At 42.1% G+C, this 27,995-nt stretch overlaps 1 protein-coding gene across 5 annotated transcripts in view; it reads left to right on the top strand.

The window, feature by feature from the left end:
* TTLL7 (tubulin tyrosine ligase like 7) overlaps nt 1-27,995 on the top strand; it is a 291,830-nt gene that overhangs the window by 193,464 nt on the left and 70,371 nt on the right. For 3 of the 5 annotated variants that reach the window (XM_029618375.1, XM_029618377.1, XM_029618376.1), the window contains exons 17-19: nt 10,199-10,294; nt 14,713-14,984; nt 17,517-17,651. In XM_029618375.1, coding sequence (XP_029474235.1) covers nt 10,199-10,294; nt 14,713-14,984; nt 17,517-17,651 — 503 coding nt within the window. The remainder of the gene's footprint in view (nt 1-10,198; nt 10,295-14,712; nt 14,985-17,516; nt 17,652-27,995) is intronic. The other 2 variants (XM_029618378.1, XM_029618379.1) reach the window with 1 other exon arrangement.

Raw genomic sequence — 27,995 nt, forward strand, 5'->3', positions numbered from 1 at the left:
AAGTACTCTCTCTCGCAGGCATTTAGGGGCTACTATTTTCCCTGGTGGAACAAGTACTGCTGCCGCGACAATGATTCTTGCTGGGTCAGTGATGTGGTGAGGAGGTTCCAAGGAGTTCTCAGTTTCTAAGGACCGCAAAAGAGCATCAGCCCGTTGTTTTTTTCCTACTGGTCGGTACCTGAATTCAAAGTCAAAGTGACTGAAGAATAATCACCATCTGGCCTGACATGGGTTCAAATTCTGGGCGTATTGTAGGTATTCCAGATTCTTATGGTCCATGTAGATCATGATTGGGTGTCTAGCCCCCTCCAATAGGTGGTGCCATTCCTCCAGACATAACTTCACAGCCAAGAGTTCCCTGTCCCCAGTGGTATAATGCCTTTCTATTGGAGTGAACTTCTTGGAAAAGAAAAAGCACAGCATGAGAATCACTTGATTATTGTGCTGAGTGAAGACAATCCCTATCCCAATGAAAGAGGCATCTACCTCCAAGATGAAGGGTTTCGATAGATCCTGATGGTGAAGACAAGGGTCTCTGAGGAATCCTTGCTTGAGATGACCAAAGGCTTGAACTGCCTCTTCAGACCACTGTTTGGTTTCAGTGCCCTTCTTATTAAGAGTGGAAAAAGGAGCCACCAGAGAGGAGTACCTTTCCACAAACTGACAGTAATAATGGGAAAAGCCAAGAAAGTTTTGCAAGGCATTGAACTCAGTGGGTTGGGGCCAGTCTTAAATGGCCTTTATCTTCTCTGGGTCCATGTGTAGACTGCTGGGAGATGAAATAGACCAGGAACAGCAGTTCTTCCTGCTCAAGCATGCATTTTTCAAGCTTAGTGTATATAAGTGGTGATCTCAGCGTCTCTGAAACACTTGTCTTACGGTGCTCGTGATGCTGTACCAGAGACTGTGAAAAGATGATGATGTCATCCAGATATACCACAACATGTGAATACATGAGGTCCCGGAAGATCTTATTGATCATATGTTGGAAGACCTGATTGACCATATGTTGGAAGATGGTGGGGGCATTGCAAAGCCCAAACAGCATAATGTCTTCCACTCATCACCCTCTTGTATGTGTGTAAGATTTTAGGCCCCTCAGAGATCCAGCTTTGTGAAGATTCGCGTTCCCCTAGGTGGTCAAATAGCTCTGTAATGAGGGGCAGTGGGTATTGATTCTTTCAAGTAATGGCACTGAGATCTCTGTAATCAATGCACGGACTAAAAGAGCTACCTTTTTTTCACACAAAGAAGAATCCTGCCTCTGCAGGAAATGATGAAGGCCATTTGAAGTTCTGATCTAGTTTTTCCCGGATGTAGTTAGTATTGGCTGTGGTGTCTGGGGCTAAAAGTGAATAGACCCTGCTCCTAGGGGGCATCTTACCAGACAGGAGTTCAATTGGACAGTCATGTGAGGTGGCAGGGTCTCTGCTTGCTGCTTATTAAAAACATTGGCAAAGTCCGCAAACTGATGGGGAAGGCCTGGAAGGTCTAGGATCTGTGTCTGAGCTAGAGTGACCAGTGGGACAACCTGGAAGAGACAATGTTCTTAGCAGGAACATCCCAAAATAGGCAATCTCTAACGCCTCTCAATTTATGGAGGGATTGTAGAGCATCCCACAAGAATGATGAGTTTGACGGCCTTGGGTAGAACATAGAAGGAAATACTCTCCCGGTGCAGGAGTCCTGTCTGTAGTGTAATATGAATAGTAGCCACTGATAGGTGGCCAGGAAGAGGTTCACAATAGGAAGGTTGTGTTGATGGACCAAAGTTGCATCAATAAAGTTGCTCCCAATTCTGGAATCCAAAAAGGCTTTGGTTTGCACCTTAGTACCTTGGAAGAGGAGGTGAACTGATATCAATAGCTGTGAAGAGGACGAAGGCTGATCTAGGGTTACCTCTCCAACCAACCCTAGGCTTTGAAGTTTCCTGCCTTTTCTGGGCAATGGCTGGCAAAGTGCCTCTGAGCTACAAAATAGAGGTAAAGGTTAAGTCACCTCCGTATTTATTTCTCTTCGTCGGAGAGACAGGATCTCCCAAGTTGCATAGGCTCTTCCGAGGCACTGGTGGCTGGCACTTCTGTCATGGTGACCAGAGGCTGCTGGATCTTGAGTGCCAGTCTGAAATGCCAATGGAATGCCTCCCTCTTATAGGCTCATTCCTGGAACTGGAGGTCCACCCATATGGCCAGGGTGATGAGATCTTCTAATGAAAGTGGAAAATCCCAGGCCACTAGCTCATTTTTATATGCTCCGCCAGGCCTCGCCAAAAGATGGTAGTCAGGCTCTCTTTGCCCCAATAGAGTTCTAAAGCCAGGATGTGGAATTGAGTGGTGTAGTCACCCACAGTGCAAAGTTTTTTTTATGATGTATACAGTACACAAATTTTTAATAAACTAAACTAAACTACCCTGCCTGATGAGGAGCAAGGACTGCAATTCAGGCAGGGTAGACCAGATCTGATTGGATGAGACCTGACTAGGCTTGAAAACCTTCCAGAACTAGCAGGGGAAGTTGTCCATGTTCCTCATCAAGGAATCATCCCATTTTCATAGTGGTGACACCCAGGCTAGTACAGCACTGCCCAGTAGAGATAGCATAAAAGTTACTTTGGTGCAAACCGAAAGAAAACTGTTGACCTGCAGTTCAACGTGCATTCTGCATTGGTTGATGAAAACTCTGTGTTATGGTTAAGCAGTGTTTGGGTGGATTTTTGGGTACTGTGGCAGATGACCACGCCCACGGGGAGGAGCCCCGTGAGGAGCCACAGTACTGGGCTAGACTCTGAACGCACAAACACAGTTAGTTCTTTATTATACAGCTTGAAGAGTACCATCAGAGGTGGCAGTAGTGAGGCAGTCTGGTAGCAGCAGTCTCAGGGAGAGGGAACCCTTCTCACCCTGTTGGTATAGGGAGGTTCCGAAGCATGTTTCCCAGCAGGGTAGTACTGTGGATGAGATAGACTGAGAGTTAGAGTACTCACTAGGTGTTTGCTGTAGGTATGCAACTCCACCAGGTTGAAGAAGATAATGCAGACACCGAGGCAGGGAGAGCAGGCCCTCGAGGAGCAAGTACCTATTCCCTGTAAGGCACCTGAAATAAAGCAGAGGGCCCCTGAGGAGCAGGTACCCAGGTTAGTAGTTACCCCGAAGGGCAGAGAGAGAGCTTCCAGCGGCAGCACGGAAGCGGCAGAGTAGCGTAGACAGGAACGGATTCGAGTCCAAGTTCGCTAACTCAACGAGCTAGCAAATTTGAATAGGTTATATACCCGGATGGCATGACATCAGCAAAGGGGAACGCCCCCCAAGGTTCACGCCAAGGTTGGAATAAAAATGTGGGTGGCGCGCGCGCATCCTAGTAGGTACCTGGGAGGAGCATGGTGGGAGGCTGCACCATAGCCGTTCCAGGGACGCCGGAGAGGTCAGCTTGTAGACGCGGCGGTAGCCATCTTTCCTAGGTAAGCAGGAGGAGCCGTGAACAAGGTGAGGCAAACGGGGCGAAGCCGTCTAGCACCGACGGATGCAACACTCTTCAGTCCTTGGGGTTGCCCTCATACTTGGGCGGTGGCAGAAGATGAGGCATTGCTCAAGTCAGAGTGGCTAGGGGAGGCACCAGTGCAAGTGCTGGGGCACAAACCTGTATGGAGTCCATCTGGGCTGCCAGGCATTGAAGGATGTCAGTCTTGTTGTTGAGCTGGTTTTATTTTTCTGGATCTGGAGGGCTAACCCAGAAATAGCCTAAGCCAGGGATGAGGCCACCAAGATCATGGCCTCAGCAAACTGCCACGGTTGTTAGCCCTTGGGTTGTGGTGTAGTTGACAAAGCCTAGTAGGCAAACCTAGGCCCATGCCGACAGCTGGCAGACACGCCTTTACTAGGACTGGAACTTGTACCAGCCCTGTTGAGCCTTTGGGTTCCAGGGCTCGACAAGGCTTAGCCGAGTGTCCCTTAAGGAGCAGTCAGAGAGAGTCCAGGTATGGTAGTGGACAGGACAGGCAGCGAACGGACAATATATGGGTCCAGACCAAGGGAAAGGGCAGGCAGCTAGCAACTGAAGTCAGAATCCAAGGCAGAGGTCAGAACTTGAGAATCAGGCAACGACAGAGGACAGACAGAAACAAGGCACTGAGGGACAAGGCAGGGTGACATGGACAAAGCAATGTGATCAGGACAAGGCAACGGAAGCAGGACAAGGCATGGACAAGACAAGGCAAGACCTCAGGATAGCAAGGCAGGCACACAGACTGCAAGACAAGGCACGGAGACAGTGAGACAAGGCACAGGATATTCCCTGTGCAACACGGGCAACAGGATCTGTTCTTGAGGTGCTGAAGATTGAGATGCCTGAAGTTAAGCGGGCAGCCTCCAGTGACATCATCAGGCAGCACTCTTGAGCTTTCTTGCCACAGGACCTATTTAAGAGGAGAGAGAGTGGATGGCTGCGTCTATGGGCGCATGCGGTAGCAGCAGCATTCCAGTCACGAAGAAAGTAAATTTGGCATTGGGCGAGTCAGTGGCTCTCAGGGATAAATGCAGTCGTTTGCGGCGCTGTCCCATGACTGGCCAAATGTTATAACTAACACAGCAGTAACATTGCATAATGCTCTGTTATATATATAATTCATTTTAATGCATTAGTTCACCTCAATATGGAATTAATGTGGACTGACATGATAAAAGTCTTAATGAGCTAGTCTCTAGTCCCCCCATGCCCTATTAGGACCCTCTTCCCTAGTATAATGCACCCAAAGTAGCACCATGCTTGTTGAGGACAAGTGGAAGGATGACTCCTTGTTGCCTTTCTGATGCCAAAATCCAGAATAGTGCCTTATGTGTGTTTTGCTGCCACATGCATAGTGCAAAAGATTATGTAAGATCAGCTGGCACTATTCTAGATTTGAGTGCTGGTATGGCAACAGGGAGTCATCCTTCTTTCTGCCCCCATCGACCATAGCCCTACTTTGGTTGTGTTAAGACAGTGGGAGTTGGGAAGTGGGACCCGACAGGAGACCGAGGACTGGAAGGGGAGTTGATCCAGCAAGGCTGGAGAATTGGGGAACTAGGGTTTTATGTTGCTGTTGAGATGGTGGTGAGAGCTTTACTTTGATGTCTTGTGGGGGTGGAAAGTGGGCAGGGGGACCACTAGATACTTCGTTTTTCCCAGGTGGAGATGGGGGTAGATCAAAGCTGACATAGGGCCACATGTTACTGCCATCTTTAGTACAATGGGCATTTAACACAATTTTTGGGATAGATAATGCCCTAATTAAAATCAGCCATTAACGTGTGTTAACAGTGAAGTTTAACACAGCTTAGTACATTGGCCTCTAATTTTTACTGCATCCAAGACATGGTATATAATTTTTTTAGACAGTTTGCTGTATGTGTATCTGCCCAAGAGTCATCTGTTTGAGCTAGAACTTATATGCATGATTCATTTTTGCTTAATTGAAAAATGAAAGCAAACATTAAGTAGTTTGACAAAGTGTGATGACAAGGTCTTAAAATAAACATAAATCTGTAATCAAATAATCTCTTATTCTTGTTCATTTTCTGATTACCAGCTTTTATGATGTTGTATACTAACTCAAGTTATAGAAATCCTGGAATACAAGACCATCAAATCAATCTGATTTCTCTTCCACTGTTTACTTAGCAATAAAAAACATAAGAAAAATGCTATAATTTCATAGCAACAATGAGAATGTGATGAAACTGTCAGGCCTTTTCTACTATATTCTATGTTGGCTTACTTTTATTTTAATAATATGCAGAACTCCATGAGGTCCATATTCAATGCGTTTGTCCGGCAAGTTTGGTACTTAGCTGGAAAAACATTGGGATTTGAAAATCCCACCAGTCTGACAGCCCTTGACATTCCTTGATATGTTTTTAGCTGGCTAAAAATGTATCCTGCTATGCCATGGGCATTCTGGGTTGGAGCAACGTTATCCTGCTAAATTATCTGGATGAAACCAATTTTCAGCTTAGCTGGACTACTTTAGGGCAGCCAAAAAAAGTCCTTTAAGATAGCTGGGTATATTGCACCATTGAATATCCTGGTAAAGTTAGCCAGGAAAGTTTATCCAGCTAACTTTTCCAACCACCCAGTGGCTGAATATCGACCTCCATAGGTTTAATGTATCATCCCATTTAGAAGAAAGAAGGGAAAGGAAAGATATAATAGTAACATTCAGACATATATCAGGCTTCCATGAGTTACTAGAAGGTAGTGTTTTCTGTAAAATGTGAAGCTGAAGGACAAGTGTGTCATCATACCAAGTCAGAGAGACTCAAAAGAAATGTGAGAAATTGCTTTTTTCACTGAGACATCTGCAAAAGAATTCCAATGGCCATATTAAGAGTTAAAAGAGTGTCAAAATTAAAGTATGCTTGAGACAGACACAAAGGGTCTTTAGTGGCAGGGTAAGAGAAGGAAGGAGGCATAGAATCTGGGGAAGTAGGCAGGTACAAATGGGCAGAATGGATGGTCCTAAGTGATCAGCATCTGCTATCTTCTATGTTACTATATTAAACTGTAAATTAAGAAGTGGCATACCATTAAGACCAAATCTAAAAAACCCTTCATGCGTAAAATTTGGGGGTTACATGCATGGCCGAACCCTGCATTTTCGAAAGGTCCGGGCCACGCACGTAACCCCTGATATGTGCAGAAGTGCCGGGCCAGAGGAGGTAAGTTAAAAAAAAAAAAAAAAAGGGTTAGATAGGATAGATTTAGGGGTCAGGGTAAAGAAGTGAAAAGGGAGGAAGATTAGGTAGGGGGATAGGGAAGTTCCCTCCCAGTCCACTCCTTAATTGGAATGGACTGGGAGGGAACTGGGAAAAAGGCCGATCGCGTCACTGCGAGTAATTGAAAAAATCCCTCCCTCTGTGCGGGGAGGAGGCCACCCTCCCGCACATGTACGTGTGGACATTAAAATCCGGTGCGAATGTACGCACAGGAATTGTATTTCATAACATGCACGCGCCGATGCACACATGTTATGAAATAGCCGCGTCCATGTGGGCGCGCTGGGAACCACGCTCGCACGTGAACGTCTGCCGCGTGCATTTTAAAATCGACCCCTAAATGTGTTGTCGTACCAGTGCAGTACTTTCATGGCACTCTTTTGTTAAATTGATAGTATTATGTTACTAGTTTTATTGAATGACAGCTCAGTGAATTAAAAATTCCTGATCCATGTACACTGTTTTATTTCACGATACCTATCTTGCTCCTTTTAAATCCTGACAACCTGCTATTCTCAACTTTCACTTCAAGGAGACCATTACATATTTTGATCAGTCTCTCTATGCTGCAACAAATCAGTGCTTTCTTTTCTGTACAATACTTTATGCATTTCATCACGTCAACTATGAGTCTTTTATTTCCCTGGGCTAAATATCCCAAGATGAGGCAGTCTCTTCACATCTCACATCTTACCATTCCCTCTAATCCTCCTAGTGAATCTTGTCTGCATATTTTTCAGCCTCCCTCATATCAATCTTTAAATAATGAGCCCCAAAGTGGGCATTGCACTCTAGTTGAGCATATTATCGCACTAGATTTAACATCTATGTTGCTTTTGATTTATCCCAACATCACATTATGTGAGATTTCTTGGCTTCTGAAACCTATGCCACTGTTTTTGATTCATCATTGCTTGGAGCATTAAGTACATATTCCCTCCCCTTACTGTTGCAACTTAAGTGCTGATCCTTTTCCTCTTCTGGCAAGGTTATTTTGTCTCCTGCCAATCTCTTCTAATGTGCTGTCATGTTTCCTCTGTCTTTGTATCAAACCATGTGCATTAAATCTAGTATCTGCCTCCATATTATCGATGAAGACCAGGCATTGATTATTTGATAGCTTGTTCCTGAGCGATTCTATGGTCCATTTATTACCACTGATAGTTTTCTTCCCTTGATCCAAATCTTAGCTCAGTCTCGGTGTATGTGTATGTTAATGTGTATGTGCGTCTGTGCATGTATGCTTATAGCATGCTATTAGTTTATTTATAATTTATAGCAATGGTTTTCAGTCCCAGCCCCCGGGAGCCACCAGGCAGTCTGGTTTTCAGGATTTATTTATTTATTTATTTATTTATTTAAGAGGTTTTTATATATCGACGCAAATGAAGGAAACCTCACTTGAAATAAAATAACCACCTCGAAGAAATGCACATTTAAATGTTTTCATAAAGCGGAGGGAAAAGACTTCAGAAAGGCAAAGTGAAAGTAAGCTTTTCACAAACTGGTTAAAAAGTAATCATGAGCCAAAAAAACTCCATCATTTTCAAAATAAGTGCTTGAGAAAAAAAACGTATCTTAGTTTTGAAGAATGGAGTTTTTGCTGCCAGACCCTCCACCATTTTTCAAGCTTCACTAAAACCCTCCTCATACTTTCCACATCTTTGTGACTGTTTACCCTGTTGCAGATTTTGGTATCGGAAAAAAAGGCAAACCTTTTTCTACCATCCTTCCACAATGTCGCTTATAAAAATGTTGAAAAGAACAGGTCCAAAGACCAATTCCTGAGGCACACCATCTTGGAGTGAACTCTGTTTATGACCACTCTTTGTTCCCTCCCACTTAATCAGTTTCGAATCCAGTCAGTCATTCTAGGACCCATACCAAGGGCATTCAATTTATTTATAAGTCACCTACACGGAATTGTGTCAAAGGCCATACTGAAATCCAAGTACACCATATCTAGCACTATCCTGTAATCCAACTCTGGTCACCTAATCAATAAATTGATCAAATTTGTCTGACATCTACCTCGATATTGCAATCCATTGTGTTTCAGAAACTGCACTTTCCTCTGTTTTAGCAGTGATTCTATTAATTTGTTTTCCACAGAGGTCAGACTAACGGTCCTGTAGTTCCCAGCTTCCTCCTTACCTCCACTTTTATGAATAGAAACCACATCTGTCTATCTCTAGTCCTCTAGAACTACACTAAAGAAGTATTTAAAAGGTTAGCCAGTGGAGCTGCCAGATCTTCTCTTGTCCTTTAATACCTTCAGATGTATCCCATCTGACCCCGTATCTACTTTTTGTTTAGTTAGCTCCTCACGGACTCACTCTTCAGAAAATTGATTGAGGTTTACCACACTTCTAGTCTAATTTGTGTTCATTTTATGTGGTCCTGCTCCTGGCCCTTCCATAGTGAAAACTAAACAGAAATATTTGTTAAGCCTCATCACCTCTAAATATTCTTCCCCTTCACAACTGAATTTCAAAATATCACTTTTACATGTCCTTTTATCCCTAATATATCTAAAAAATAAGTTTTGCCTCCCTATTTTTCTGCATTTGCTATTTTTAATTCAATTTGAATGTTTGGATTTCCAACTACTTTCCCAGCTTCTCTTAATTTTTCCAGATATTGTCACTTGTCTTCCTCTTTCTGCGATCTCTTGTCGTTTATGAATGCTAATCTTTATCTCCCTTACCTTTTCAGGTTCTTCTTTAGAAAACCATAGCAGACTCTTTTTCCTTAATTAACTTTCCTGACAAAAAAGGTGAGATGCTCTTAGAATATCACTTTTTAGTTTTGCCCATTGCTCATCTATTTCCCCTAGATTTTCCCATCTAGCTAACGACTCCTTGAGGTACTCCCCCATTTTAACAAAGTTAGTTTTCCTGAGGTCTAGGACCCTCACCTTTGAAAGGAACCTTCGTCTCCTGCGCTCTAATTATGAACCACACCATTCAGTGATCACCAGTTCATGGGATCCCTGGATCTCAGCAATAGCATTTCCCCTTTCATAGCAATTTTGTGAATATCCCCCATTAAATCTCTGTCCATTTCTTCAGTTTGTGATGGAAGTTTGTATATTACACCAATATAAATAATGTTCCTTTCCCTCTTTCTAGACTAAACTACAGTGTTTCCGCCTTACCACTTAAGGCCTACAATTCTGTTGCTTTACTGTTATTTTTCCTAAATAGTGCCTCGCCTCCTCCCTTCCTTTCTGCCTGATCCTTCCTGAATAGATTGTAGCCCAGTATAACTATGTCCCAGTTATGGTTTGCCATATACCATGTCTCCAGGACAGTCACCACATCCAAGTCAGCTTCTTCCATGACTGCCTCTAAATTCAGGACTTTATTTCTCATACTATGAGCATTAGTTTATATAGCTTTCCAGTTGTTGTCCTTTTCTATATCAATATTTAATGTTTTCCTTCTTAGGTTTTTCTTCACCAATCTCCGATGATCCTAATTTAAAGCCCTCCTCAGTAGATTTGTCAATCTGTGTTGGAAGATGCCGTGCCACTTCTTCAACAGGTGAATCCCATCTGTGCTCAGCATTCCTTTAAACATCATTTCATGATTCTGGAATATCCATATGATCATAGAATTCAAATCATTAAGGTTCAACATCTTACTCTTTATCATGATCTCCACATTGAGCATACTTCCTATATGTGCAATAGACAAAACCCGAAGCACAAATGTGTCACTGTTGGTGCCTCTTGATGTTTATTCTACAAGAACCTTTGATGTTCTGATATGCGGGCCCTAAATGATGTTGCATTACTCAAATTTAACTTATTACAAGTGCACAATATAATATAAATTACAAATGTAGAAATGCAGGTGGTAAAATGTTGTAAATGATATTTGACTTAAGTATCAGGATGTCTAGACTCTTTAACACATAATATTACTGAACAGGCATGGCAATGTCCTCGCTTGATCTATTTATTTATTTATTTAAGTTCTTTTAATATACCGATGCTCAAGACAAGTCTTATCGAACCGGTTTACAGTGAACAAGGGGGAGAACCAATTAACACAGTAGGCATAGAAAAGTTACAATAAAACAGGGAATGAATAACTTAGTCATTAGAAAAAAAATGAGGGATAGATTAAACAGTAAAAAACAATGAGTTGAGAGCTGTTGATTAAATAATAAAGCATGTACATTCATTTAGTGGTTCAGGTATCAAAAGTTAATTGAATGATCAGTTACTGGCATAATAAGATAATTGTATGAACAGATTTAGGCCGAACAGTTCCATAGTTAGGAACTATGTGACCATAAACTGTGCTGTTGTCTATCAACCTCTTCCATAGAGATTCTGAAGATAAATTTGAAAGCTATAATTTTTCTTTAAAATTTTTACCCCTGCTGTAAGCAATCCATAGATTTTTATCCACAGAACAAGGAAGTATTGCTAACATCCTACAATGTTTCCAGACAGGCAGATATAGTGACAGTGCGCTCCGGTGGCCCCCTACCACGCCCGTGGCGGTGACCCACAGCAGGAGTTCTGGGAGAAGCCCCGGATCTGACGTCCTTCGCTCCGACATGGACCCCGGTGCTGTTTGCCAGGTGGGGAGCCATCCCTGCTCCTCCCTCGCGGAGTCCAGTGGCGTTTCCTCCGCGGAGGAAATCCAAGATGGCAACCGCCATCCTTAGGCGTGAAGCCACGCCCCCTTCTCAGATTTAAAGGGACCTGATCCCTTTAACTAGACTCAACTGTTTCCTTTGAGCCAGAGCAGAGGAAGTATAAAAGGAGACTTCCTCTGCTCATTCGTTGACTTGGCAACTTCCGTGGTTAGTCAGGTCTGCTTGCTTCGGTGAGTTCTTGTGCTTTGGATCCTTGTTCCTGTTTCGTCTTGGTGTTCCTGGTTCCTGACTTCGGATCGGCTAGCGGTGATTCCTGGTGTGTGACTTCGGACTGGCAAGTGGTGATCCCTCGGTGTGTGACCTTGGACTGGTAAGCGATGACCCTCTGGCACTTGACCTCGGACTGGTAAGCGATGACCCTCTGGCACTTGACCTCGGACTTCTTGACCGTTGTCTCCAAGGGCCCGCCTAAGTCCCAGCAGTCCGGGTCCCTAAGGGCTCCTCCCAGGGGGACCACAGGCTTCCAGGGGTGAAGCTCCAGTCAGCCCTTGCACCAAACTTCTTGACCTCTCAAAGGTCCACCTAAGTCCCAGCAGTTCGGGTCCCTACGGGCTCCTCCTGGGGGGATCGCGGACTTCCAGTGGCGAAGACACACTTCCTTCCTTCGACGTCACGACTCTATGTCTGCCTCCACAGTCGCCTCTGTCTCCAGTGCCGAGGGTCAGGTGGTCACATCTTCTGTTCCTGCCTCATCACCCGATGGGAGAACCTATGGATCTTCCTCCTAAGGTATTCCATCCTCCCATCGGCCCAAGGGTTCACAAGCCTGAGCATAACATAACATTTCTGAAAAGTTACCGCCTCGAGATGGTAGAGGCAACACATCAATGACAAAAATATCTAATGTCACTTTCTGAATGTCCTAATGCAAGCCAATGGGTAACTAAAGGGGCTGTCTCCCATTTGTTTTTAATGTTAGAACGATGCTCCACGATTCTAGTGGGAATCGGGCGAATGGTTTTCCCGACATATATTTTTGTACATGGACTAAAGGGGCTGTCTCCCGTTTGTTTTTAATGTTATAATGATGCTCCACGATTCTAATGCGAATCGGGCGAGTGGTTTTCCAACACAAATTTTTGTACACGGACAAAAAAGCAAATGGAAGACAGCCCTTTTAGTTAACCATTGGCTTGCATTAGGACATTCAGAAAGTGACATGAGATTTTTTTTTCATTGATGTGTTGCCTCTACCATCTCGAGGCGGTAACTTTTCAGAAATGTTAATTCACAAAGAGCAAAAGTGGATTTTTAAACTTGATTGTTTACACCCTAAGGGGCTAAATAACGAGATCAAATGGCAGTATTTTATTTATTTACAATATTGTGTCTTCCTACATGCAACCTTGCCTTCTGATTGGTTGTTTTAATCACATACACTCTTTCCTATTGGCCCCTCATTTCGCGCCAAAATTTCTCCTTTTAAATATCGGGTCCTGTTCTTACTGTTTGTGCTCCTTGCTTTGTCAACTCTATGAATATAATGCTGCATTTAAGGTATGCTTCATCGGCAAAAAACTTTTTGAAATTATTTACCTTTGTTTGTTGGTTCTGATAAACAATTTATTTATGTATTGTTTATATTTTAGTGTTAAAGTGTCTATTTCATCCCTCCCAATGCAGCCTTCGGGCGAAACATGGGTCCGTGTCGTGGGACCCTAAGGATAACTGTTAATGTTTGACTATCGAGCAATGGAGTTGCTGCGCTGAAAAATAAAAGCAGCCCTAATTCAAAATATTAAAAAATTTGTTGGACTAACTAATTTTATTTGCATCTCCTTTGGTACTGAATATAGCAATGTAACCATGCCAGAAACTGATTGATACAATTGATTTTGAAATCTGAAAACAATTCCTTTTCAATGCAATAGTAGCCACATTTATTACAAAAGAGGAAAAGATCTAATCTGTTCCAAAAATAGACGAATTACATTGAACTTCATTCAATGAGGATACTCATGTATAGCAAAAACGGCTATAATAATGTCATCATTGTTAATGGATAGACTTGATAAATTGTTAAATAATGTGTTTCATCTTGTATATATGATGTAGTCCGTACTACAAAAGGTTTCAACAATTTGTCTATATAAATAGGGCTCCAATAATAAATCTTTTCCTCATACAGTTGGTCTTCCCAGTAGAATATTTTACGTTATAATGAATTTTAGGTAATGTATATGTATAAAGTTGGTAATCGTGGATAATCCAGATTCAGAGACTGATATTCCCTCAAAGCCAGATCTTGGAGAGCGTTTTGTGCCATCTGTCTTACTAGAATTTGAAGTCATCTGATAGAGTCCAAGGCTAGCTACTTATAACAAATAACGTCTGATAAATTGTCAATGCACATCTCTAACATAATCCCCACAGTTCTGAATGATTATGGATCTTCCTTTATTAGCTGATTTAATGAGTATGGATTGCTGATCTATAAGTTTCACTAAGGTTTCATGCTTCTGTTTAGATAAATTAAAAGTACCTCTAAGTTTCTGTACTTCCTAAGTTGAAATATCTCTCATGAAGAACTGGATCCAGTGGGCTAGGTGGAACCCATACAGATTTATTTCATACAAGTGAAAATTGTGAGATAGCAATATAGAAAAAATACAGTTGAAGTGACCTCATGAAGCATTCCAAGTCAATCTTGAATTGAAAGACATCATGGAATGTTGCTGAAATAAATGACAGAGCCCCTTAGATATTGTAAACAATTCAGAAAGATTAACACCAGCTGATTTGGATTCTTTTATGAATGGCTAACTGGTAATGATTTTGGATGAGACATTGAATTCTTCCATTTGCTTCTTCTACATTTGTCCTCGCCCCCCCCCCTCCCCACCCCCTCCAACTTGAATCTATAAATGAAATGGAAAATGATTTACAGTTCATATGAAGGTTCTTTGAGCTCAGAAGACTGTGAATCATCTGAAAAGAGGCAATTGCAAGAATCCAACGTCCTGCCCACAATCATTACAGTGAAGGTGCCCAGTTATGGATTCACAAAAGAATGCAAATATATATTGTACATACTCATTGTGGAGATCCTGAAAATCAGGACTGGTCTGTAGGTCTTAAGCACTGAGATAGGGAACCGCTGATATAGAGAACACTGTAAAGTAGGAGTACTGAAGTTGTAAATGGGAAGAATTTAAGAATTTTCTAAATGGGACATTGTCATGCATGATCAGTTTAACTGGGTTCAGCAGGTATCATGAACATGAAAAGAGAAATGCCAGGATGGGAATTTGAAACATTAAATGTTCTTGGGTTTTGTTTATTAATACAGGTAGATTGAACCTGAATCCTCTTAAAACTGCCAAGACCCCATCTTATTCCTCGACTTCATTATCCACAAATCCTATAAGGCGCTCTATGAGCTGTCCTCGTTCAATATCTGTCATGACTGTACAGTTTCCAGGATCAGAACAGCGTTCTGCTTCAGTCAAACCACAAATATCGCGCCCATCGACAGGGATCAGATCTCATTCTTTAAACCGTAACTCATCTGTAAATCGAGCTCCTCCTGCAACCACTTTGGGCACTATAACTTCTTCGGTGGTAAGTTGATTATCCTTAATTTTTTTTATCTTTAATAGGTGCTGATAAGTTTAAAAGATAAACAAAAAATGTATACAACCTGTTAACTATTGTGTACAATTTAACTTCTGATACTTTATTTTTCTTTAACTTTTTCCATGAAAAATATATATGCTATGGTATCTTTGTTTTCTGTTGTACAGAAATGAGTGAAAAGTTACTTTCCCTAAATATATATGCACCAATGCCAAGTCAGATTTCATAATGCTTGTTGCTGTGATATAAAAAAGTTCCCAAACTAGAAGTACAAGCCTTTTAGAAATGCAAGAAAAATAGATGTATAAGAGAAATATTCTCAAAAGTTGCTGCATAGTGCATAATCAGAATGTCTAATACATTGATTGCAGATGCTGTATGCCGGGTAATTTATATTGATTAATGATAATCTGTACTTAACCAAATCTTTTCAGCAAAAAATGAATGCGCACCAGAGGAATAGATGCCTTTCCCACAAATTCCCTTGTTCTTATAGTGCTGGATTCTATCACAAAACCCACCTCAGTTAATGAAACATTTGTTCAGTATGCATGGGGAGAGCAATTTTCAAAGAAACTTGCCTGGATAACTCAGGTGTTACCTGGGTAAATTCCAAGGGGCTGATAACTGCCCTATTCTCAGCAGTTAAAAGGTGTGGGGTCAGAGACGAAGTTATGGGGGGCAAGGCAAAGTCTGTGTGGGATTTATTTTGAAATCTTTGCATATATTTTATTTCATGTGGTTTTGTATCCAGTGCCCCCAAATCTGGAAAAGGAAGCTCTGTAGAGTTTCCCTTTGAAATTTAACTTGCATGTCTGTGGTACCAGGCACCAATAGACCTGCAAGCTCCCTGGGCAATTTCAAAACTTACCTCATATTGTATATTTGATACAGGAATTAATATCGAATACATTTGATTTACAACTTGTTCTTACTTTTCCATATTGTTGGAGGTAAAATCATTTGTTACAAGCCTTCCCTGATCCATCAAACTTTCATTAGATAACTACTCAGCTTATGAATATGAATATGAATTCCGAACTTCGCCACTCCAATACTCACCTCATTCACTAGTTTGCTACCCTAATAAGCTAACTAGCTATAGACCAGGCTCGGACATTTCACATTGTATTTAATTTAATACACTCTTAAGGCTTCTTTTCCAGCTGATCCAGCTTCCAAGTTCAAGGTCCTTGTTATTATGTAACTTTTGCTTCTCTGCTTTTGTCTCCGCTAATTATAAAAAAGTTGTTCCTCATGTTACGTTACGTTATACTGTTCTACCCCTGTTCGATGTAAACCGACCTGATATGGTATTCAACCTTGAAGGTCGGTATAGAAAAATACGAAATAAATAAATAAATAAAAACATAAAGGGGCAGATTTTAAAAGCCTACGCGCGTAAATCGAGGTGGATTTAAGCGCGTAGGGGGGGTTACGCGTGCCTGGCCTATTTTCAAAAGGCCTGGAGGTGCGCGTAAAGCCCTGGGATGCGTGTAAGTCCCGGGCTTGAAAAAATGGGTGGTCCGGGGGCGGGGTGTGGGCGGGATGGGGTGGTGCAGGGTGTGGCGTGGCGTGGCCAGAGGCCTCCATGGCTGCTGGGCCTGGGGATCACGCGCCAGCACTTGGCCGGCGCGCACAAGTTACACCTGCCTCTGACAGATGTAACTTCTTGGATAAAGGTACGGGGGTATTTTTTTTTTCAGGCTGGGGGGGCGGGACAGGTAGGGGAAGGGAGGGGAAGGTGGGGGGGGGGGGGGGGCAGAAGGAAAGTTACCTCCGAGGCTGCTCCGATTTTGGAGCGGCCTCGGAGGGAACGGGGAAAGCCATCGAGGCTCCCCTAGGGCTAGGCGCGAGCAAGATGCACTAGTGGTGCACCAGTCGACGCTCCCCATCCCTGACATGGCTTCTGACGTTATATTAATCAGTCCTAGGTTTTATGAACTAATACTATTTTAGTCAGGAACATTTGATAGTCTACAGCCCTAAGTATAGGAGACTAAGTACACATTTGATAATATTCAGTCCTGAGTACAAGTGATTATTATCGTCCTAAGTATATGATTAGATATTATTTATTTCTGAGACTAGATATTATTTATTTCTATGTTAGCCATGACTTTGGCTTTTCCTCCTCCCAGTTCTAATGCCCCTGTTTTATTGTAACTTTCATTCACTTTTTCTCTCTTCGCCTATTGCTCATGTTGATGTTAATGTTATTGCACAGATGTTTATTGTAAACCGATACGATATGATTGGTATCATGAGTGTCGGTATAAAAAAGCCCTAAATAAATAAATAAATAGTGTGCACCCCCTTGTGCGCGCCGACCTTGGGTTTTATAACATGCATGCGGCTGCGCGGGCATGTTATAAAATCAGCGTACATTTGCGCGCGTCGGGTAGTGCGCACAAATGTAGGCCGTGCGCGTGGATTTTAAAATCTGCCCCAAAATGACTTGGCACCGTAAATCAGCAATCAGGAAATCACTAGGTTCAACTTTTCTTCAATTTTCAGAGTGAGTCCTTGTTGCATCAAAGAACAAAAGAACAGGAAGAAGTGCTAACAATGCAGACTCTATTTGTTCTGAAGGATTTGCGGGTGAAATCTCCAGGAAAATCAGATAAAGAAACAGATTTAATAATAGAAGATGTAAGTACTCAGTCTATGGATCAAGCAGAAGTAGGGTTATTTGGCAGAAGTTCAGCAGAGAATAAAAATATGATGAAATCTTAAGATGATGACTGATTTTTATAGAGCTCAAAATTTATGAAAATATTCAGTAGATATGAACTTACAAGAAAACACTATAGTCACACTGATCATAAAGACATAAGTTACAAATTAGCTTCCTTTCCAAAACCTTACACCACAGGCACAGAATTGGAGAAACTATTTAAAAAAAAACAAAACCCCAAACAGATTAATGTCTGTACATTTAAAGGAGAATGTTAAAAGCCCCGCGAGTGCCAAAACCGGGAGATATGCATACAAGTCGGGCCAATGTGTGCCGAGAAGATTTTATAAGCTGCCCGTGTATGCGTGTATCTCCCGCTATGCACATAAATTCAAATTTTAGAAAAAGGGGCGGGATATGGTCTGGGCAGGCCATGGATGTTCCGGGATTGACACTTGAAATCTGCACCTACATACATAGGCGCTCTGGTGCACGCTAGGATCCCCTGCCGCGTAACTTTACTTCTGCTATGGATGGCATGCAAGTGTTAAAACAAAAAAAAAATTAAACAAGTCAGCGGGGTTTTAAGGATTGTGGCTAACAGGGGGGAAGGAGGGCTATTAAACTGGGGGGTATGGAAGTCCTATCTCTTAACTGAATGAAATAGGAAAAGCAGCAATTGCATTGACGCACGTCCCTTGTAAAATTTCTCCACTTGCAGGTTTTGCACGCACGTTTGTTTACATTTAAAATTGAGTGCACATGTACACACATCTAGGCTATTTTATAACAGGTGTGCATATACACACATATGTTATAAAATGACCGCGTCCCTGGGTGTAGGCCAATGATCACGTGCAAATATATGCCTGCGCACCAGTTTGAAAGTTGCCGTCCTTGAATTTGAAGAATTGGACCACCAATTTCAGGTCTGAGATCCCCAGGCATTTTCCCCAGTCTGGTAGTGCAGGACTAGGACAACACTCAGGAATTATTGTATAGCCTTTATTACATAGGCACTTGTAAAAGAGGAGATAACTAAAGGAATCTGGGTTTACATAGGGAATCAGAACTATAGTGGAGCAGTACCAAGCATGGTCTTCGCATGAATTCTCGAGAGCTTATAGGAGCATGTGCCTACTAAAACCACAGGTGAAGCAAGGAATTAGCGGCTTGAAGCGTTTATTAAAGGTCAGTTCTATTTTCAGCATGGAACCAAACCCATAGTGAGACATCATAAGAGGAATGACTTTCCATCTCTTGCAGGTGCAAGAGACCACTAACTTCCCTGCCTCCCAAAATAGATACTGTCCATAAGAGTGGAAGGGTTAAGTGACCACAGGGTCAGGTGCAACACTTTCCATCCTTTGCTTATGACATCAGAGATGTTTCTCCATCTCTAACAGTCTCTGAGCTCCTGATGGTCTAGGGCTTTTCAGTTTTTGACACCTGCACCTTGCCTATAGCTAAAAATATCTTATTCATGTAGCCTACATTCATGATCATTTAGCTAAAGATCCTTATCAGAGATCCTTACGTAAAACCTCTGTTTAAAGATTCTATTGTATTTCTTATCTGCATTTCTAATCTGTAGAGCGATGTCTCTGATTAAGACACATGGCACAGCCTTGAGCAAAAGTTACAATAGTTTCTGACCTAATTCATTTTAACCCTTAGCATAACTCAATTCTATGCGCAGTGTAATATTGGTAGGAAAGAAAGGTTAACTATGTCCAAAAGCGGTCAACTGAACCCTTGGTTCTGTTCATAATATGTAATTGACTGTAAATCATGCTGTGAAACTGAGAGTTTGGCACAAAATTATTGTAGCATATTCTATTCATGCCTTTCATATTTTGTTTGCTGCATTTTCTATTCAACATACATATTAACTGGCTTCATAAACTTGGGAATGTATTAGTTGAGGAAACATCTAAGGGGGAAAGAGAGGCGCCAAAACGAAGAGTAGGACAAGGTATGCCTTGGAGAATGAAAGCTGGGAGGAGAGGCGCTTTAGAGGGAGGAGAAACGAGATGTCCTGGTGGAGGTAGGGAAAAAGAGGAAGGGGATAGAAGAAATATTTATTTATTTATTTAGCATTTTTCTATACTGACTTTCCAATAACAGAATTACTGATCAATTCGGTTTACATTTTAAACAATAACAACAATGACAAGTAAATGTCTTACAATGAACAGGTTGGATTAACTTGGATTAAGATATATGGGGGTAATAACATAATTAACATGTACGGAGCCTAATATAGGCTAGAGGTTGGGTTTTGATAATAGACTGCCAAAGATCATGTGATTTCTAGAGAAGATCTATATAGTTCTTTAGCATGTTACCACTGAGGGGATATTGGCAGGGATATTTCGCAGGTTGATGTTAAGGGAAGGCTTGGTTGAATAACCAAGTCTTGAGTCTTTTTTTAAATGTAGTGGAGCATTGCACTGATCTGAGCTCTGATGGGAGAGTGTTCCAGAGTTTAGGCCCAGCTGTGGAGAAAGCTCTTTTACTTAATGCTGACTTCATCGGTGGAATTTGAAGGTTGTTTTTGTAGGCTTGTCTCACTGGTCTGGAAGATGTGTGGAGTTGGAGAGGGAATGTGAGCTCGAGTGGTGCCAGGTTGTGTATTGCCTTGTGGGTTACTGAGAGCACTTTGAATAGTATTCTGAATTTGACGGGAAGCCAGTGTAGGCTTTTTAAGATGGGTGAGATGTGGTCTCTTTTGTTGGACTTGGTTAAGATCCTCGCTGCAGCGTTCTGCAGCATCTGTAGCGGTTTTATGGCGTTGGCAGGGAGACCCAGTAGAAGTGAGTTGCAGTAATCTATTTTCGTGAGAATGATTGCTTGTAGAACTAATCGGAAGTCTTTGAAATGTAGGAGTGGTCTCAGTCTTTTTAAGACTTGTAATTTGAAGAATCCATCCTTTACGATGTTATTTATGAGTGATCTGTAATTCATTTGGTTATCAAGTATAACTCCTAGATTTCTGACTTGTGGGGTTATTGTTGATTGAGTTGACAAGATGGTACTTGGAAGTGTGTAGGTTCCGTTTTGGGAAATGAGGAGATATTCTGTTTTGTTTTGATTAAGGATCAAGTTGAGGCTAGTGAGTAAGTTGTTGATGGCTTGTTGGCAAGAGTTCCAGAAGTCCAGAGTTTTTTGGAGAGATTCAGTAATTGGAATCAGTATCTGAACATCGTCTGCATATAAGTAGTGGACGAGATTCAGGTTGATGAGGAGCTGGCAGAGTGGCAGAAGGTAAATATTGAATAAGGTTGGAGAGAGTGATGATCCTTGTGGGACTCCTAAGTTGCAGGTGACTGGTTGAGATTCTTCCTTGTTGAACTTGACCTTATACTGTCTGTTCTGTAGGAATGATTTGAACCAGTTGAGGGCCTCATCTCTGATGCCAATTTCTGCCAGGCGATCTATTAATGTGTTGTGATTGACCGTGTCAAAAGCTGCTGTTAGATCTAGGAGGATGAGAAGACACGGTTGTCTGTTTTCAAGATTAAGTAATATAGAGTCCGTTAATGAGATTAGAAGGGTTTCGGTGCTTCGAGATTGGCGGAAACCGAACTGCGATGGGGAAAGAATGTTGTGGTCGTTTAGGTATTCTGTTAGTTGTTTATTTGCAACTCGTTCCAAGATTTTTGCGATGAATGGTAGATTAGCTATTGGGCGAAAATTGGCTGGGTTTTCAGGAGAAAGATTAGGTTTTTTTATAAGTGGTTTTATGATTGCCATTTTTAGTGGGTCAGGTACAATCCCGTGAGAGAAGGAGCAATTTATGATTTGTGCGATGGGTTTGGATATGGTTTTAGCACAAGAGATGAGGAGATTGGTGGGTATGGTATCCTGAGGGTGAGAAGAAGGTTTGAACTTTTTTAGGATATTTTCGATCTCTAAGGATGAGGTCGGTTCGAATTCCTTAAGGCTAGCCTTTTGTGATGAGACTGCAGCTCGAGGTATTACTGGCGTAGTGTAATTATTATTGTTATTATTAATGGACTGAGTTAGTAGATTTGGTATCTTGTTTTTGAAGTAGGTTGCCAGTTCTTCTGCTTTGCTTGCTGCTTTATCCTCTGGTATGGATGTTGATAGGGGTTTAGTGAGGGATGAGACCAAAGAAAAAAGCGCTCTAGGGTCGAAAATGAAGTGGTGGATTTTTTGTGAGTAAAAGTCTCTTTTTGCTTGGAGGATGGATATTCTGTAATGGTGCATCATGGTTTTGAATGCCGTGATGTTGGCGTATGTTGGGTTTTTACGCCAGTGTTGTTCTTTTTTTCTGAGATCCTGTTTTAATGATTTTAGTTTTGGTGTGTACCAAGGTTTTCTGTTGTCCTTGTTTGCTTGAAGAGCTTTGGTAATAGTTGGGCATGTAGTATCGGCCACTTTTTTGGTAATGTTGTTCCAGGACAATATAGCTGAGTCCGCGTTAGTGAGGTCCAGTTGGTTAAGTTCATCCGATAGGCTGTTGCTGAGAATTTCCTGGCTGCACATTTTCTTGAATTGGATTGTGTTATTCTGCTTTTCTGGGAGTGTAGGTAGGTTTATCTTTAGTGCTGTGTTGATCAGCTTATGGTCTGACCAGGGAACTGGAAGGCATGTAGGGTGAGAGGAAAGAGTAAGTTCCTGGTTAATGAAAATGAGGTCCAACGTATGACCAGCTTTGTGGGTGGGTTCCTTAATTATTTGTTTGAAACCTATGCAGTTTAGTGTGCTTAGGAGAGTTTCACAGCTGTGAGAATGGGGAGATACATCCACATGGAGGTTGAAGTCCCCCAATAGTATCGCTGGTGTGTCGGAGTTGATGTGTTTTACTATATTTTCAATCAAAGGTGATGGATCGGTTTCATGGTATCCTGGGGTGGCGTATGTAAGCCCGATTTGAAGGTGAGATGATTTAAATACGGCAAATTCTAGAGAATGTGAAGATATTGAAGTTTGTAGCGACATTCCTAGTGTTTTTTTTTTTTTTTTTGCTGCAAGAAGAAGACCTCCTCCTCGTTTTTTTGAGTCTGGGGATTGAGAATATGTTGTACGAGTGAGTAGGGAGTTGGTTGATTGTAGCGATGTCTTCAGGTTTTAACCAGGTTTCAGTGATTGCAAATATGTCTGTGTTTGTTTCCAGCAGATAGTCATGAAGCAGGTGAGTTTTCTTAGTTAAAGACTGTGTGTTCAGCAGTGATAAGGTGAAAAGTGACAGTCCCAGTAGTTGGTTTAAAGGTGAGATGACGATAGGGATGAGTCTTTTTTGTAAAGAGTGTGGTAAGTTCTCTCAACCTAGCTTGATGTCAAGCTAGGTTGAGAGAACCTTGCCCAAATCTCATCTTGGAGTGAGTTTCCTCACTCCGAAGGCCAGCAAATCTTCACAAGAGACCACTGTTCTGTTCGTAGGTGTCACGTAGAAAGTCAAAGTGGCCCCTAACCCCCTACACTCTTACCTAATCCCCACCTCGAGTTACTAGGTGGGCCTACTATAGGGATACAAATACCTACCTATGGGCCATGATATTACAGCCTGTCTCTCTCTCTCTCCAGCTAATGCAATCTAAAGAGGTGTAGTTAAAATCAGTGTTACAGCTGTGCAATAGCTCTTTGCAGACAGGCTAACCCAGCCCACTCCTCCTATTTTCTGAATTTGCATAACACGTTATCACATGCATTAATGAGGCTTTTTGCATGTGAAAACACCTTATTGCATTTTGAAAAAATGATCCCTATGTTATTTCTTTGTTTTATACATATGCCTTTGTTTTCAGTTGCTATTTTATAAGAGATATGCATATAAATTATCAAAATAATTCTTATCAATTTTACACCTGCTAAATGACCTATCTGTTGTCTGCAATTTTTGGATGGGAGGCTTGGGTAAATTGAAGGAAAATGGTAGAGAGTCTAGGTGAACTGGAGACAGACTATGTGAAATGGCTGTGGTATCAGTGATCTGGTGATTACAAGAATGCTTGCAACTAAGTATTATCAAAATGGTATGGGGTAGATTTTGAAAGGGTTGCGCACGTAAGATACACGTGCAACCCCCGAAAATCTACCCCTGCCTCCCCCTGTGCGCGCCGAGCCTATCTTGCATAGGCTTGGCGGCGCACGCAAGCCCCGGGACGCACATATGTCCCTGGGCTTGCAAAAAGGGGCGGGGCATGGGCGGTCCGGGGAGGTCTGGGAGCAGGGTGGGCCGTGGCCTGAGCCTCCAGGCACAGTGTCCATTTGCCGCTGTGCCCGGGATCACAGGCTGGCCGTTGGCCGGCGTGCGTAAGTTACACCTGCCGGGAGGCAGGAGTAACTTCTTCAATAAGGGAAGGGGGGGTTCTAGGTAGGGCTGGGGGGCGGGTTAGGTAGGGGAAGGGAGGGGAAGGTGCGTGGGACTGAAGGAAAGTTCCCTCCGAGGCCGCTCCGATTTCAGAGCGGCCTCGGAGGGAACAGAGCTAGGCTGCGCGGCTTGGCGCACGCAAGTTGCACAATTGTGCATCCCATTGTGCGCGCCGACCCTGGATTTTATAACATGCGTGCGGCTGCACACGCATGTTATAAAATCGGGCGTAGATTTGTTCGCGCCGGGTTGTGCGAACAAATCTGCGCCCGCGTGCAGGTTTTAAAATCTGCCCCTATATGCGCACACTTTATAAAATACCTGCCTCCGCATATAAATCGGGGTTATTAAGTGTACGTGTTATATTTTTTTTCTGCATCTAAAATATACATGTGCATGTTTATAAAACAGGTAGAGAAAATAAGTGCACTGTAAATACTCGCATGTACTGAAATATATGCATGCATTTTCAGAGCAGCTGCACAGTTTATAAAATTCTAGAATAAATCTCCATGTGTCCACTTATGCTTACAAATCTAGTACCGTGAATAGGTTTGAAAGTTAGACTGTTTGCATAATCTTGTTGAGAAAAAATGCTATATTTATTTATTTGAAAATTACATTTATACAGTACACACAAAAATGGTCAATTTACAGAGATAACATACATATGTAGTCATAAAATACATCACGTTACATTTCTATATTGGACTCTGTCTGACTAGCATTTTGTGAACCTCAGAATTAAATAACAACCCTTTTGAATGCTATTTCTGAAAACTCTTGAATTCTTTTAAGTTATATTCCCAAATTCATGATGGAATAGCCAATGTTTTTAAAAGTTTTTGAAAGCAGTATTATCTGGGTTCTCAAGTATTTTGGCATACTCTTCCAAATAATTGGATCGGCCACTGAAAAGGCCTATCTGATTTCACTCACATGTGCTTGTGTAATGTATGGTATTTCCAGTAGACCTTTATTTTGGGAGTGGAGAGATCGAGATGGAATGTAAACTCCAGTGCAGAGACCAACCAAGGGGATTTAGTGTTTCTCATTAGCTTGTGCATTAGCATTAGGATTTTATATTCATTTCATGACTGAATGGGAAGCTAGTATAATGCTGTCAGTGCTGAAGTAAAATGGTTGAATTTCTTGCAGTCCATTAACAATTGAGTGGCCGAGTTCTGAAGTTATTGCAATGGTCGTAATGATGATTTTAAAAGACCCAAGAGCAAAGAATTACAGTAGTCGTAACTAGAAAGTAGTAGGGAATGTAACACAAATCTGAAGTCAGCAGGATCTAATAAGGGTTTGAGACGCTTCAGCATCCGAGTTTGTAGTGTCCTTTATGAATTAAACTTTTGATATGTGACAGCATAGATAAATATGTGTCTAAAAGTTGATGATAAAACAATTGTGTGATCGTTGAAATCAACACTCACGTTTTCTTTTTTTAAAATAAAAAATAATTTGATTTTCATTATGCATGGAAATAGCAAAATTATAAAAGGAAAAATTCATGAAAGAAATAGTATCCATTTGAAAATATCTCAAAATGGGGAGAATACAAAAAAAGATTTAAAGGAAAATAAAATACAGCCTACTTCTTATACATATATATGTGTATGTGTAAAGAGCACAAAGATAACCTTATTGAGGAGAAAACCTTACAAGGAAATAGGATCCTGAAAAACATATTTAGTATTGTTCAATTTAACTATACATTTACAAGGAAACTGAAGCTTAAATGTGGCTCCTAAGGCCAGAACTCTATGGGGTAGATTTTAAAAGGCTGCGCGCGGGCGTACATGGGTGCGTGCTACCCAGCGTGCGCACATGTATGCCCAATTTTATAACATGCGCGCCCTTCCCCCTAGTCTGACCTTCCCCTAACCTTTCTCCCCCTAGCCCTACTCTAATCCCTCCCCTGCCCTTTTTCTTACCGGCGTGCGATTCCGGGCACAACGGGAAATGTGCCCCGGGGCAACGGCAAATGTGCCTGGAGCCTCCGACCCCACCCCAGCCCCGCCCCCAGCCCACCCCGTCCATGCCCTGTCCCCTCCCCGCCCCTTTTTGCAAGCCACAGGACTTACACGCATCCCGGGGCTTTACCTGCATCGCCGGGCCTTTTTAAAATAGGCTCAGCGCGCGTAACCTTTTTTAAAATCCGGCCCTATGCTTTTTCTCCAAAAAATATTTTCTCCTCATTTGAGTTTCACATGTAACATCAGGGCAAATTGCTGCTTTAGAGCCAAGAAATAGATTATCTCTAGAACGAAAAACATTTTTAAAGTCCACAATTTATGTGGTTCTAACACAGATGTTACCAATAATGTAGCCCTAGTATGTATGTGCTTCCTCATTTGAGGTCTGCAAAAAAGCAGTTAAATCATCTATACTAGTCAAAATTTAGCATCTGCAGTTTTGGTGCCAGAACTCTGAGTTTAGGCAAAAAGCCCTAGTTACTGTGAGAATGGAACCAAATGGAATTTGAAGAAAGTCCACCTAGAATTTTTTTTTTTAACATTTCTACTGGAGCAATCACTGACATCGGAGGAAAATTTAAAAAGCATAGGTTTAATCTTCTGGAGTAATTCTCAAGCATCTCAGTTTTCTGATTCAAATTTTTAATATCTTGAATTTGCAAAGCATCACTTTTCTGCAAGGTCTTATACTGTGATTCTAATTCAATCAATTTGAAGTTATGTTCTTGCACTATTTGATTCTGAGAGGTAACTCGAGTTTGCAGATCTCCCATTATTGATAAAACATGATCCATCTTCTTAGAGACTGCTCAAGTCCTCTTATGGCACTCCACAAAGTCTCCAGGGTAATAGGGGCAAGTATCCCACAAAAAGGGGTGGAAACTACCGGAGGGCTCAAACAATTTGCTCCCCTTCTAGGTGGTCATTATACTACTTCCAATTGGACTTTCACCTTCCCATCTGCAGAAGGAACCACATCCAGATTATAAGTAGATATGGGAACGCTTGTAGGGTTTGCCCTATCTTCCACCTCAGTCATTGGAGGAACATGTGTATCAGGACCCAACGACACTGATAACATGTCTAACGTGGTGAACGGATTGCCAAGCTTATCAGGTCTTGAATTCATGGCTGTACAAAGCGTAAAACTCTTGATGGAAGGTTGCAAGGAAGAACTAGGGACACCAGACCCAGATGGTAAGGTTCTAGAAGTCCCTTTTCTTTTCTTCCCCATTAACTATCGAAGGATGTAAGAAATAAGGAGAAAGGAAGAAACTCATAAGAAGATCTCCAAAATTGATTCAGGGGTGTTTCCCTTTTGGTGCATGGCTTTGACTGTGCGCTGCAGTCTCTGTTCTTTTATAAGCTCTCGGCACTGGGGATGATGTCAGACACTGTGACAGTAAGGTATGGCAAGGATCGATGCACAGATGTGATAAAATTGGCTACCTGCGCGCATGTGCACGGGTTCCGACTTGTGTGCGCATGGGGGTATTTTGTTTAAAACGCGCAGCAACATGATCGGACCTTTGCCCAGTTCCCTATCCCCCTAACTAACTTTCCTCCCTTTCCCCCTCTCCACCCTGACCCCTAAACCCACCCTACCTATCCTATTTTTTTTTGTTTTAGAACTTACCTGCTCCTCTGAGCAGGAGTAAGTTCCGTGTCCCGGCCAGCTGTCGGCACGCGCTACACCAGGACAGCACAAAATGGCGCTGTCTCAGCTGGCCCCTGCCTCGCCCCCACCCCAGCTCTCCCTCAGCCTGCCCCTTTTTAAATGTCTGGCACTTCCGCGTGTATTGGTAGATACATGTGTGGCTGGCCATTTTGAAATGCGCTCGGTGCATGTGGCCCAGCCACACGCGTATCTCCCGGGATTTCTGCACACCATGGATTTAAAATCCCCCAATTTGATTCTAGATAGCGAAGCAATTTTTATTATTTATTCTTTATTAATTTTTCCAAATTAAACATAAATAAGGATTTACATACCT

Source organism: Rhinatrema bivittatum, chromosome 10 (assembly GCF_901001135.1).
Source record: "Rhinatrema bivittatum chromosome 10, aRhiBiv1.1, whole genome shotgun sequence".
Classification (NCBI taxonomy): Eukaryota; Metazoa; Chordata; class Amphibia; order Gymnophiona; family Rhinatrematidae; genus Rhinatrema; species Rhinatrema bivittatum.